The sequence below is a fragment of the Lissotriton helveticus genome, chromosome 5_1 (genome assembly GCF_964261635.1).
Source record: "Lissotriton helveticus chromosome 5_1, aLisHel1.1, whole genome shotgun sequence".
Taxonomy (NCBI): Eukaryota; Metazoa; Chordata; class Amphibia; order Caudata; family Salamandridae; genus Lissotriton; species Lissotriton helveticus.
This window is the reverse complement of record NC_136065.1, coordinates 104,785,309-104,798,761: the sequence shown is the minus strand read 5'-3', so window position 1 is coordinate 104,798,761 and position 13,453 is coordinate 104,785,309. Positions and strand designations below refer to the sequence as shown.

The following is a 13,453-nucleotide window of genomic DNA, read 5'->3' as shown; positions in this document are numbered from 1 at the left end:
AGGCTGTTGAGCATCTATCTCCCATCTCAACATATAGGCGATCCAGAGACTCCCCTTCAAAACCATGGTTTTCAGATGAGCTCAAAGCACAGAAACATCACTGCAAAAAATTAGAGCGATGCTGAAGATTGGCATATTGTCCACTAGCCAAAGTGGCATTAAGGAAAGTGCAGAAATCATACTATGCATCAATATTTCAAGCTAAGAGCCTGTACTATGCCGAACGTATCACTCTCTCTAAAAACAATGCCAAAGAAATCTTCTCTATTGTACAGAGCTTCTTGGCCCCTAGTGCTGAGATTATTACACTCCCTACCTCGGTCGCCTGGTGTGAGAAACTGTCTAGCTTTTTCATCGATAAGATTCAGGCGCTCCAGGTGAATTTCAGGAGTATCACCATCTCTCCGGCAGGGAGTTCTCCTCTTAAAGTTCCAACCTCATCTCTTTCACCCTCTCTGGCGGCCTTTTCACATATTGCTCCGCAAGACTCCCTGATAACTCTCAAATCACTGAAATCTGTCTCCCCGTCGGACCCGTGCCTAGCCAGGTTGTTAGCCTCTGTTGCTGAAGTAGTTAATCTGGAGGTCAATACTCTGATCAATATGTCCCTACATCAATATGTCCCTACAGACCGCCACCATTCCCCTAGAGTAGAAGAAGTAGTAGAACATTTGTCTCTGTTGAAAAAACCTTCTTTAGATCCATCTATCCCAGCTAGCTACTGCCCTATCTCCCTCCTTGCGGCTGTGGCAAAAGTCCGTGAGAAATCTGTAAACAAACAGCTCACCAATTTTGTAGAAGGTTCTGGCCTGCTCCATTCAGCTTAACTGGGGCTCAGAGCCTCCTATAGTACAGAGACGGCCCTTGTTGAAATCTCTGAAGCAATTAGAGAGTGTTTGGATGCTGGGGGTAGAGCGGCTCTGATTTTACTAGATCTCTCTGCAGCCTTTGATACTGTGCCTCGCTCCCTACTTCTGGCCCATCTCTTGGATATCGGTATCCCTGGATCTGCATGGAACTGGCTTAAATCATTCCTGGAGGACAGATCGCAGCAAGGTTGGCTGCCCCCGTCTTCATCTGCTCTCCAAATTGTGACTACAGGAGTACCTCAGGGCTCCACCGTGAGCCCCATCCTCTTCAATAAATATGTCACCCCGCTGATTTATTTGGCATAGGAGTTAAGCGCTAAGACATTGCATCTACGGATGATACCCAGCTCCTTTTTACATGGAGCAAAAACAACTTGTCCCCCGCTCAAGCTAGAGCCTGCCTGATGGCTGTTTTCCTATGGCTCCTCTCTGTGCAGCTCAAGTGTAATGAGGATATGTCAGAAATCCTCTTGTTTGGGACCTTTCCTCCTCAGTTTAGGGAATCACTCTGGCAGGCTGACTATCCACTGCCTAATTCCCTGGGTCAGCCTGTTAAAAATCTCGGGATCTGGTTCAACGAAGATGTCACGTTCTCTACTCAGATTAACAAGCTTGCCGGGCAATGCTTCGGCACTCTTAAATCACTCAGGAAATTTCTCCCCCTTCTACCTAGGGCAGCTAAGAAAATGGTTACCCGTGCCCTGATCCTTTCAAACATTGATTATGTGAATGCCCTGAACATTGGCTTGCCAGGGTACCAGTTGAAGAGACTGCAGGTAGTGCAGAACGCTGCAGCAAGGTCTCTACTTAACATTCCGATCTGCACGATCTTCACTGGCTTCCCGTGGCTGAAAGAGTTCAATTTAAAGCCCTCACCCTGGCTCATTCAGCCCTTTACGGATTAGGCCCTGTGTACCTGAGCAACGCTTCAAGTTTCATGTGCCCCCGAGACATCTGCGCTCAGTAGTGCAGCGTCTGACAGTTATTCCGCATTTCCTCCTTACGAGAATGGGTGCTATAAATGGGGTCACCCGTCAGACCGCTGGAGCCGGGTATAAATATGGTACATAAGATTCCAGGTCACAGTGGAGAAATTATTCCAATCCAAGTAAACAGAAACAAATTCAGAAACATATACACAATTAAACTTCACCACGAGTAGTCGATGAGTGCTTGTGGTTTAATTTGCATCACAAAATGTTGATTTAATCAACCAAATAAACATAGTATGAGTCAATAATCATGAGATTGTGTGCTCAGAAAAAAAAGGAGGAGGGTGAGTGTTTAGGGAGGGTTGTGTGATGGTGTAAAGGAAAGGAAAGGTAATGTGGTTCATATATATCAGAATATTACACAACCTATCCCACCTTTTATTTGGCAAATACATATGAACAAAAACATAATATTATAGGTACAGATAGACATGTCTCTGTCACCTATGTTTGATACATAATAAAATGTCACGACTTTTCGACCCCTATAATCATAAAAGTGACTTCATCCTTATTGGGGGGTCTTCATCAGGACTCTGAGGGACTAGTGAAGGGGGGGACGGGAGCACCAATAAAATGCTTCACAAAGAATCCAGCTGTGTGTTTAAAAGGAAGGACCCGTAAGCTCTGTAAATGGAAGGGTGACCACAGTCCAATGTAGGAAAATGGTGGGTGCCCAAAGTACACCGGGGTAGGGTTGATTAGTAACCCAACAGCTTCTTGGATGTATATGAACCGAATTACCTTTCTTTTCCTTTACACCATCACACAACCCTCCCTAAACACTCACCCCCTCCTATTTTTTCTGAGCACCAAATCTCATGATTATTGACTCATACTATGTTTATTTGGCTGATTGATTCAACATTTTGTGATGCAAATTAAACCACACGCACTCATCGACTTCTCGAGGTGACGTTTAATTGTGAATACTTTTCTGAATTTGTTTCTGTTTTCTTGGATTGGAATAATTTCTCCACTGTTTCGAGAATGGGTGGTAACTCTCTGGCCTACAAGGCAGCGGTGGTCTAGAAGTCACTTCCTCTGGCCCTCTGCAGCACCCAGGACGCAAAGCTCTTCAAGAAACGGCTGAAAACTCTGCTTTTTATTTTATTATCCGTTGATTCTCAGCTCCCATTTAGGTGTCGCCCCGGGACACTCTTGAGTATCTGCGTGCGCTATAAATATCAATAACATAACATAACATAACATAACACAGAGAGCTGAACATAGGCTTGTTGGAGAGGACCTTTACCTTGTACGTGTTGTTATTGTTGAACTGTAACCACTGTACTAATCAATATACAGTTTAGACCATAGTTAATGCTAAGAGTCACAGTGAAATGATATCTGTTCAAGCAAAATAGTGGAAATGTAGTTAGTAGCTAATTGAGGAGCTGTGTACTAGGCGTACAATTATTCTATTCTGAGCTAATTGAATGAATTTCTTTCTATGTTAATTTTGTTACATTTTTAAGACATTCCATACAATAATATAGCACATTTAGTTTAATTTTTAGTTTTGTAAATTTCATGAATTAATGAACATTTATTGTAAAGATTAGTTTGGAAATGCACACTTGCCTCCCGTGGTCAAGTAGAAGCATGACAACTTGTAGCAAATATTGCAGTCTTCTGCACACACAACCTTAGTGAGAAGTATAGTTCTTTCAGTCACTGCATTGTTTTGTTCCTCACTGTTATCTCTATGAGTAACTTGTAGGCTTTGTTCTCCTATTCACAGAATGATGGCACTCCCGTGCCTCTCAGGACTCCTCCCATTACTGCTGCTGTGTATGTACCCTCAAACATCTGTTTCAGGTAGTAGAACAACTTTGTTTTCTTATTTTATAATGTTAGGCCTTATTTAAATTTACAATGACAGACTTTCAATGCTCTAGTCTAGCAGGGTCCCTGAACCCACCACATATGTGGAATCAAGTCCCTCATATTCAAAGATGCATCCAACTGTGGAGGGGGATTTTCTCAAAACGTGGCTTCTGGAGCAAAGGCTTGAAACCACCTTGGGGGTGTGAAAAGGTAGGACCGAATTCGACCAAGAACCCTTCAGTATTTGCCCGGCGTTAGTCGCCTCTCATACCATTCGAGATTACCAAACAAAGATGCAGGCGCTGGAGACAGGAAGACGAGAAACAGGAGTTTATTCCGACGGAGCAGAACACGTCAAATCAGACAACAGGGTATCTTCTCGAGGTGCTCTAACCGTATCTCTGAGGCCTGGCCTCTTATACACAAGTTTATGGCTTTATTACATTTATGACATCCGTGGTATTGCTTTGAAGTACGAAAAAGGCATCTTTGGAATCCCCGGTCCAGGCCCGTTCCCACACACATCTACAGTAGAGTTCCCACCCCGATCTCAGCATGTGGTGGTTATCGCGCAGCTGGACATTCCGCTGGGGACGGGGATGTGTGTGATCAGTCGGGTCTTCGGGGTGCGAAAGCATTGATTAATCCCCGCTCCTTTGATGTGAGGCGAGGTCCTACTGTAGGGGGCAATAAACTGCATCTGTTGGGCTAGGTGATGGCCTGGGATCAGGCCGGACAATCTGGCAGGGAGGAAGAGGTTATCAAAAGGGCCTGTTCTTTGAATGAGATGAAAAGAGCAAGGGGGTTCAGCGCGGGATGTGGCTCGGAGACAGGGTCGCGTTAGAGGTGCGTTTATGGCCCAAGCAGGGGAGACCGGGGGCTGTCGGGGCGCGGGGGAATGCTTGCGAGGCCGGGGAGTGAGGGGGAGAGACGCGCAGGCTATTGGCAGTGGGCAGAGAGGCCACGACACACAAAATGGCTGCCACTTACATGTATGATGGGGCCTAAAAGGGACAAGATGGCGTGGCCACTGTTTCACGATTTTCACTTTACTTTCAACAGTGGCTGTGGTGAACATAAATGAACGCCGCTTATATATACCTAATTTTAGTCATTTTCCACAGTCCCCAGTTTTTATCATAAGTTAGTTCATTCCTGTTCACGTCACAGGGGAGGATGTACAAGCTGACATTAGTTATACAATTCGCTTTGGTAGCCCATATGCATTACAGGCAGATGGAAATAATTCTGCTATCAATGCAGACAGAATCGTACATAACCATATGTAGTCAATGTGGTGGGCGGGGAGACAGTGCATACAAAATTACATTAGCTGCGTCATACGTTAGACCTTGGAGGCGGGGACATTACATTAGACGATGTAGGAGATTCGTTCGAATACAAACATGATGTCATACAAAAAGTGTTCTGGCAGGATAAGGGCTATTATCACTTGCGGTCTGGACTCCATGGGGGTCAAAACTAGACAGCATGTTCATGTGCATAACTGGTGTTCTACAATCATCAAGATACAGAGTTAACGCCTTCTTAGTTATCCATTTACAGTTGAAAGTGACCGATGTAAGGTTTCGAAAGCTCAATTGGGTGATAATCAATACAAAGCGGTTGGGAGAGGAATTCAACTTAATACAAGGGACAGTCAAGGGGTGGCAATGTTCAAAAAAAGTGTTTGTCTTTCCAGTGTCTTATTACAGCGAGCCATCACTGGTAGGCTCTCATTGTTCTTCTTCTTTCGTTGGCACTGTTGAGCACCGGCGGTGGAGCTATGCGTCCAGCTCGGATTCAGATTTCGCGTTGCAGGGTGTGGCCACTCTTTGCTCTCGGACCACAGTCCTGTTTGTCCTGTTAACTAACTAATCTACCATAGGTACTTTAGTCGGGGTACCCATATTCCGTTCTTCTTTCGGGACAAACCCTATTCTATCTTTTGTGCTGTGTATCTTCTTTAAGTCAAGTTCAAAAACTCCATATGGAAAAAGGGGGTGATGGGGGCGTGCTTTGGGAGGCCGAGGGAAAAGAGGGTGGAGTGGGATCAGATCTGAAACGGACCAAGGAGGGCAGAAATTTCAAGCAAGTGGGCCCATCAATCGGGCACAATGGGCTGGGACTTTCGGCACGAGCTCATCAACATGCAGGGGCTTCTGGACAGCCCTTCTTTCCTTCACTTTCCAGGTTGAGAATGGTGCCTTGTCCCGCAACTCTTTGCTCTGTGGCTCCACCTTGGTCGAGGTCATAGATATTCCCCGATCTGCAGCCAGGCAGTGCGTCACGTCTGGCCCCTCTCCTCCGACGACCTCACGTTATCTTTAAATGAGTACAAAAAAAAAAAACAAGTCTTATAGAACTGGCAGGGGAAGATGTTTACACACTTTAATTTCTCTCCCATCCCCAAGTAGTTGGGGAAACGTTTATTGATCACGATAGGGTGGATGCTTAGTAATCCTTACATCGGTGTATGCTGTTAACTCATGCATCATTGCTGTGGTGCAGGTCTGCAAGTATCTTTCTATTTTCAAACATCATGTCTGTCTGGTGTCTATTCCTGTTATATTCGCGAGCGTGCAAGAAGTCTAATATCCAACAATTACATGGTTCATCGAATTCAAACCGGCTCCTCCAGTAGAGACTTGTGTTTTTCTAAAACAAATCCTGTTGAGCTATATTTTTCTTCAAGGTCTGCTAATTCATAAAAAGTGTGAAGTGCTTATTATCATGGGCTTACAGCTACTTTTACCAGGGAAGGACATACGTTAAGCATTTTTTTTTCTCTTTCTTTTCTGACAGCAACGGCTAACTTTTATCAGTTTTTGGACGATTTATCTTTAAAAACAAGGTCATCGGCTACAGTCTTTAAGATTTTCTGGGACGGCTGGTTACAGAACTGGGACCATTCTGGAAAAACGGGGACGTTTCGGACATTCTACTTTTGTGCAATGGGCGGTGGTAATCCGAATGATGAGGGTGGTGTTACTAAAGCACTAAAACAAAAAGCCACTGACATATAGTTCCCTTTTAAGGGTCAGATTAGGGGACATTAGTCGTCTTACCTGTCCTTTCTTTCTCAGCCAATTAAGTTCCATCATTTTACAGAAAGGAGTGGTAGTAATATGGCAAAATACGATCGTTTTGTTTCTGTCAATTTGTTCAAACACTGTCATGTCTAAAGCCAATTATACCTGTGCCGGCGAGGTACAGTGTCGTCATTTATTCAAAAGGGAGCAAGGGAGCCCTCAGAGGGAGAGAGCGTCGTGTGCACAAAATAGGCTATTAGTACACGTACAACAAAAAGAGAGAGAGAGAGAAACGTGTATAATAATAGGTTATTCAGTGCACACACATATAGAACAGTACGGGTCGGTTTCACGTATAAAACACAAGCCGAGGGAAAACATAAATTCATAGTTTACGTACACACAAATACCAGATAGGGTGCGACAGCACATACATCAAGTACGGAAACCTAAGACAGAACACAGAGCTATTTTGGGCAAAAGGACTTTGTCATGCATGTTGCGTATTCTCAGTATTCCCTTTAATTCATTTTGGGGGTCGAGCTCTTTGTTTTCCTTCCTTCCTAATAGTAGACAATTTTTGTTGGTAACCTCGCTTCAAAAATACTTACTCCTTTTTAATTGGTTGGACACCAGTCCAGTCGCGCGTATACTCACGGTGGGGTCTTCCAACATCTAGCAAATGATGATCCAAGCTGAGGTAAAGGAGGGGTGTCAGTCGGACGTGCGATGGTACAATTCTGACTTTTCTATGAGGGTGGAAGGAGAAGGGGTAAATCTAAAAAATAACAATATCCCTAATATCTGGGCTGAGGGGGATTTTGGATGAACCCCAACCCGGGGTACTCTTAACTTTTCTTATTTAGTCAGCACATAAATTGACTCACTGGTGCGTATTATTTTGGGTGTACATTTGGGATATCGGTTGGGGTTGGGTTCGTCGTACTGAAATAAGCCTTCAGGTTTCTGGTGTAGGTCACTCTCCCATTCGCTAGCTCCAGAGAGAGTCGTTCCTAAGTAAGGAAAGTGCTATATTTTTATTCATCTTTCACATGCAGGTACCATGTTCGGGCTTAATTTTCCTATGCCATTAACCGTTCGATCAACGCCTCAATCATACAAAAAGCATTCTTTTATTGACCCAGACGTGCGCCACACATACGCATTCATACCGTACAAATCAGGGTCCATGCGCACATTCATACCATACAATTTTTCACGCTCCCAGAGATAGCTCCTACATATAATGTACCGTCTCACAGAGCTAGCCTATTTTCCTCGCGTGGAACACGGTGCGGTTTTAGGTCTTCTCCATACTTCAGCTGAAATTCCGATGTAACCTGCAAAAAGAAAAAGAGGGGGAGGGGGCAGCGTTCAAAGCACATCAGCGCGCATAAACACGAAAATGTTTTTACCTACCACGTACTTGAGTACAGACCGCGTGTAGGAGAGGGTCAAAGGTCAGGGGTATTCAGTATAGGGTGGGGTGTTTTCATTCGAGGAAAAGAAATGGTTTACGGTGGTATAGGGTCGTTCCAGTTCGCAGAGCATGGTATTTAAAAAAACAACCCTATCAATCTAAATGACTGTTACGATGCTAGTTCCATATATTTTTCTTTTAAAACCTTGATTGTAAAAATGTCAGCATTCAAATATGGGCCTCCAACCATACAGGCCGGCCACGGGGCAGACGGGAAACGCATGAGGTACAGAGATTACACTGTAGTATAGGAGTACGTAACGAGCGAGCCATTTTAATTAAAAAAACTAAAAGTGACAAACGGTTGCAGGATCAGTGAATGTTGATTTTATAATTGAAAGTATAACAGGATCAGTTACAATGAAATCGTTCATACGCATACCATGGGCGAGTATCATGGGTAACATTACTTCGGAGCTTTAATAATACAATAATCAACAGTAAAAAACCGACATCAATAGGGTTGTCCGCATGCCCAGTCAGTACACTTCCCCGCCCGCCATGTGCACAAAGACCGCATACATCCCCCATAACATCATGGCTTGAGCAACTAGAACGTCATAAGGAGTTGCAAGTCCCGCCCATACTGACGCCATTTTGGTCGAGGCCAGGCGGGTCCAGAGTATAGTTCAAATGCCTCCAATGACTAGCGGCCGGACCAGAATCCCTTTCGGCAGTTCAAAAAATTCCGTTAACGCCAGCAGAAAGGACAGGCGGCATGAACCGCGACTTAAAGGCGAGGAAGGCAAAATCTTCCCTACCGGGTCACGCTGAGGTCCCACCGGAGCTGATCGAGTTGACAGTCTACAGTGTCTCTTAGTAATTCGGACAAAGGCTGGTGTCAGCATGAGAGCATCACCATCTTGTGACAACGTTGTGGCCACTCCGGAGAGCGGGACAGCAGGCGTATCCCTCCACAGATGCGTTGAATCAGTCTTTCCTACGGCACCGGATGTGGATAAGGCGGCGGTCACCCGGGGCAGCGGCATATCCATGGGGGATAGTCGAGCAACAGTGGCGGTTGCCCCCACCGGAAGCCCGCGGGAGTCGAGGGCCAACGATTCTCGTAGAATCTTTAAAACTGGGAGGACGTCTTCAAGAGTGGGGCTCATGCCCGAGCAGGCAAGCATCCGAGTTCCATGGTAGCCCAGAGCCATCCTAGTGGACCAGGCCTAAATCCGGGGAGCCTGCCGCCATCTTGAGAGCCCCCCCCTTCCCGCAGCTGTCCTTCACCACAGCCGCCGGAGCGGGTCCCCCGGCCAGTCAACCATGGGGGCTCGCTGAGTGGAACGCTAATGGCAGTCTTAGTGCGGGAGAGGAACCTCCACCTGGGGGTGGAGGGGGCTGTCCGCGCCGCCTCTCCGCGGGTGCCCCACGCCATCTGCGGGCGCCCCACGCCATCTCCTGGTGCAGGTATAAGAAATGGCTGGACCAGGCAACAAAGGGGGGAGCCATCAGCAAGGCATCCCCCGCACACAACTTGCTGGACATCACCTCTGGACGATCTGGGGACGGGCCTCGGCGCGTGGGGTTGCCTCCGGCCTATTCGCACAACGGCCCTTCACCCCAGGCCGCCACCGATGCTACCTCGCTGGCTGATGGCTTTTGTAGACTTTCTATTGCCCAAAGCCAACTAAAAAGTAGCCCAAAGTAGCCCAACATTGCTACAGCGTCAAGCAGACGGCGAATGCATTGGGGTTGATGTTGCAGCCGGCTGCCATGTAAATAGTTGTATAATAAAACGTTTTAATATGTTACTTTGCTGGAGTGTTGTCTATATTTATAATATTTGCATAGGGTTCGTCGTTATTTGGGCGGGGTGGGTGGCGGAGCCGAGCTGTCTTGCGGCCATCATGGCGTCGATCTCTGCTCTTCTCACTAGTTTCATATTTCTCATGAGGGGTTGTTCCTAATGTTTCTATTTTAGCGGGGTCAAAAAGATCCCATCAGTGGCCTACTGATTTTGCTCGATTCCTTTTGTTTTTCCTAACGATTTTTATGTTATAGTTTGCTAGCACGATACAGTGGCTAATCCGTATTTTTATATATATGTCCTTTTTATTAGGGGTGTCCTCCGGTGGAGCCGGATGATCTACCTCTAATAACGGTCCGGGCTGAACAAACTACTGAACAACGGGGAGAAGATAGGCATGACGGGTTACAAAGGGGACAAAAGTCTGCACTACCTATCCTTCACTATCCGCAAAGACTAAACAGAGTATTGCGACTCTGTGCTTATTTGTGAATAGAGAATAACCCAAAGAGAACCAATTCCGAACAATCAATGTTCGGATAAACAATCAATCAAATGAGGGATAAAAATAGGCACGACGGATTACAACGGGGGCAAAAGCCTGCGTTACCTATCCTTCACTATCTGCAAAGACTAAACAGAGTATTGCGACTCTGTGCTTGTTTGCAAATAGAGAATGATCCAAAGAGAACCAATTCCAAAACAGTAAATGCTTGGAAAACAATCAATCAAATGGATAGGGAAGCAGGCACGACGGATTACAAAGGGGGCAAAGGCCTGCGTTACCTACCCTTCACTAGCTGCAAAGACTAAACAGAGTATTGCGACTCTGTGCTTGTTTGCAAATAGAGAATCTCTCAGAAACAATCAAATGAGTAATACTAGTATTTTCAAACAATCAAACAATCAATTCGCAATTTGTCGTGTTACACGACCTTACCCGGACCGCATGGACAGTTTCTCGTCTTCCGCTTCCAGCACCTGATCGTCCTCTATTCTCCGTAATTGCTGTGGCACTCCTGATGGTTCCCAGTCAGGACCGTAGATCACTCGAGAGAGGTCTGCTCGGAATCAGTGAAGTTCGGATGATCGGCTGCCAGACGAGGGTTTATCGGGCAGGTGCACTTTCCGATCGTTGCAGTCGTTCACTCTGTCGTTGGGACCTCTCCCACTAGATCCACGTGTCGCTGATGGGCCCCACGTTTGGGACGCCAATTGTGAAAAGGTAGGGCCGAATTCGACCAAGAACCCTTCAGTATTTGCCCGGCGTTAGTCGCCTCTCATACCATTCGAGATTACCAAACAAAGAGGCAGGCGCTGGAGACAGGAAGACGAGAAACAGGAGTTTATTCCGACGGAGCAGAACACGTCAAATCAGACAACAGGGTATCTTCTCGAGGTGCTCTAACCGCATCTCTGAGGCCTGGCCTCTCATACACAAGTTTATGGCTTTATTACATTCATGACATCCGTGGTAGTGCTTTGAAGTACGAAAAAGGCATCTTTGGAATCCCCGGTCCAGGCCCGTTCCCACACACATCTACAGTAGAGTTCCCACCCCGATCTCAGCATGTGGTGGTTATCGCGCAGCTGGACATTCCGCTGGGGACGGGGATGTGTGTGATCAGTCGGGTCTTCGGGGTGCGAAAGCATTGATTAATCCCCGCTCCTTTGATGTGAGGCGAGGTCCTACTGTAGGGGGCAATAAACTGCATCTGTTGGGCTAGGTGATGGCCTGGGATCAGGCCGGACAATCGGGCAGGGAGGAAGAGGTTATCAAAAGGGCCTGTTCTTTGAATGAGATGAAAAGAGCGAGGGGGTTCAGCGCGGGATGTGGCTCGGAGACAGGGTCGCGTTAGAGGTGCGTTTATGGCCCAAGCAGGGGAGACCGGGGGCTGTCGGGGCGCGGGAGAATGCTAGCGAGGCCGGGGAGTGAGGGGGAGAGACGTGCAGGCTATTGGCAGTGGGCAGAGAGGCCACGGCACACAAAATGGCTGCCACTTACATGTATGATGGGGCCTAAAAGGGACAAGATGGCGTGGCCACTGTTTCACGATTTTCACTTTACTTTCAACAGTGGCTGTGGTGAACATAAATGAACGCCGCATATATATATCTAATTTTAGTCATTTTCCACAGGGGAAAACACTGTCAGACTCTTCACCAAGGGATAAATGACAAAATATTGTGGTAAACAATATAGTTGTTAAAAATATTGTATCAAAAATATTGTTTACCAAACTATTGTGTCCCTATACTTATAATGGTAAGTACAGAAATATCAGACATAAAATATCGCTTCACACTAGTATTGTTAAAAAACAAACAATAATATTGTTTTTAATATGCATATATTTATATATGATGTGAGTAAGGCAAAAGCCGAAATGCCTCTGGGAAGTCAATAAATGTTTTTTTTTTACATTGGTGGAGTCTGAGCAAGTCTTCTTAGTAGCAGTGAGAATCTTGTCAGATATATATATATATATATATATATATATATATATATATATATATATATATATATATATGTATATATATATATATATATATATATTTATATATATATATATATATATATATATTACCTACTGGCGGTCGCCAGTAGGTATATATAGTTAGGATTTTTTCTCTATGGGATTTTTGAAAATTCTATGTCTAATAACTTTGGCGTTTGTGGACGGAATTGGCTGAAATTTTCAGGAAAATGGCACATTTTGTTTCTGAGCAGCCCTTGAAAATTTGGGGGGGGTTCGTCAAGGGGGGGCCGAGAAAAAAGGGGGGTCCCAAAACGTGTTTTTAACATTGAGTTTTCCATAGGGCGGTTGGCCTCACTTTTAGCCCGAACGGCTGAATGGATTTGCACGAAACTTGGCAAAATTGTAGGGACTGGTAGCCCGATGTGCCTTTTGTAGGTCTCAATATATGTGCTCCAGTGGATTTTGAGAAATTAACGTTTAAAAAAAGATATATATCTGTAACAGCGGACCGGGCAGCGTCCCAGGACGCGTACTTTTCGCGCAACGGAGCTTTGTGAAGCGAAGCTGATTGGTTCTCTGGCGTCTGTCAACATTCCAAAAAGTCCGTAGCGGCTGCCATCTTGTCTCTCGGTAGGATCGAGAGACAAGAGGAGGCCAAAACAAAGGGGGAAATAACCATAAGGGGGCATAGTAGATCCTCGCTGACCCCCTAGGTTTGATGTGGAGGTTTTAAAAGGGCCCCGCGGGGCAAAAAAAAAAAAAAATAATAATAATCGAACGGCTGAATGGATTTGCACGAAACTTGGCAAAATATTAGGGACTGGTAGCCCGATGTGCCTTTGCTATGTCTCAATATATGTGCTCCAGTGGATTTTGAGAAATTAACGTTCAAAAAAAGATATATATCTGTAACAGCGCTCCGCTTCGCGTAACGGAGGTTTGCGAAGCTGATTGGTCATTCTGTCACTGGGCTATAGTTGGGCTACATCTGGCTGATATTTGAGCTACATTTGTTTT

General features: G+C 45.5%; 1 protein-coding gene across 1 annotated transcript in view; it reads left to right on the top strand.

Moving 5' to 3' along the window:
• Positions 1-13,453, top strand: part of LOC144754231 (butyrophilin subfamily 2 member A1-like) — a 471,426-nt gene that overhangs the window by 58,052 nt on the left and 399,921 nt on the right. The window contains exon 2 of the mRNA XM_078641822.1: positions 3,606-3,682. Within this exon, the coding sequence (XP_078497948.1) occupies positions 3,607-3,682 (76 nt within the window). The 5' untranslated portion in view covers position 3,606. The remainder of the gene's footprint in view (positions 1-3,605; positions 3,683-13,453) is intronic.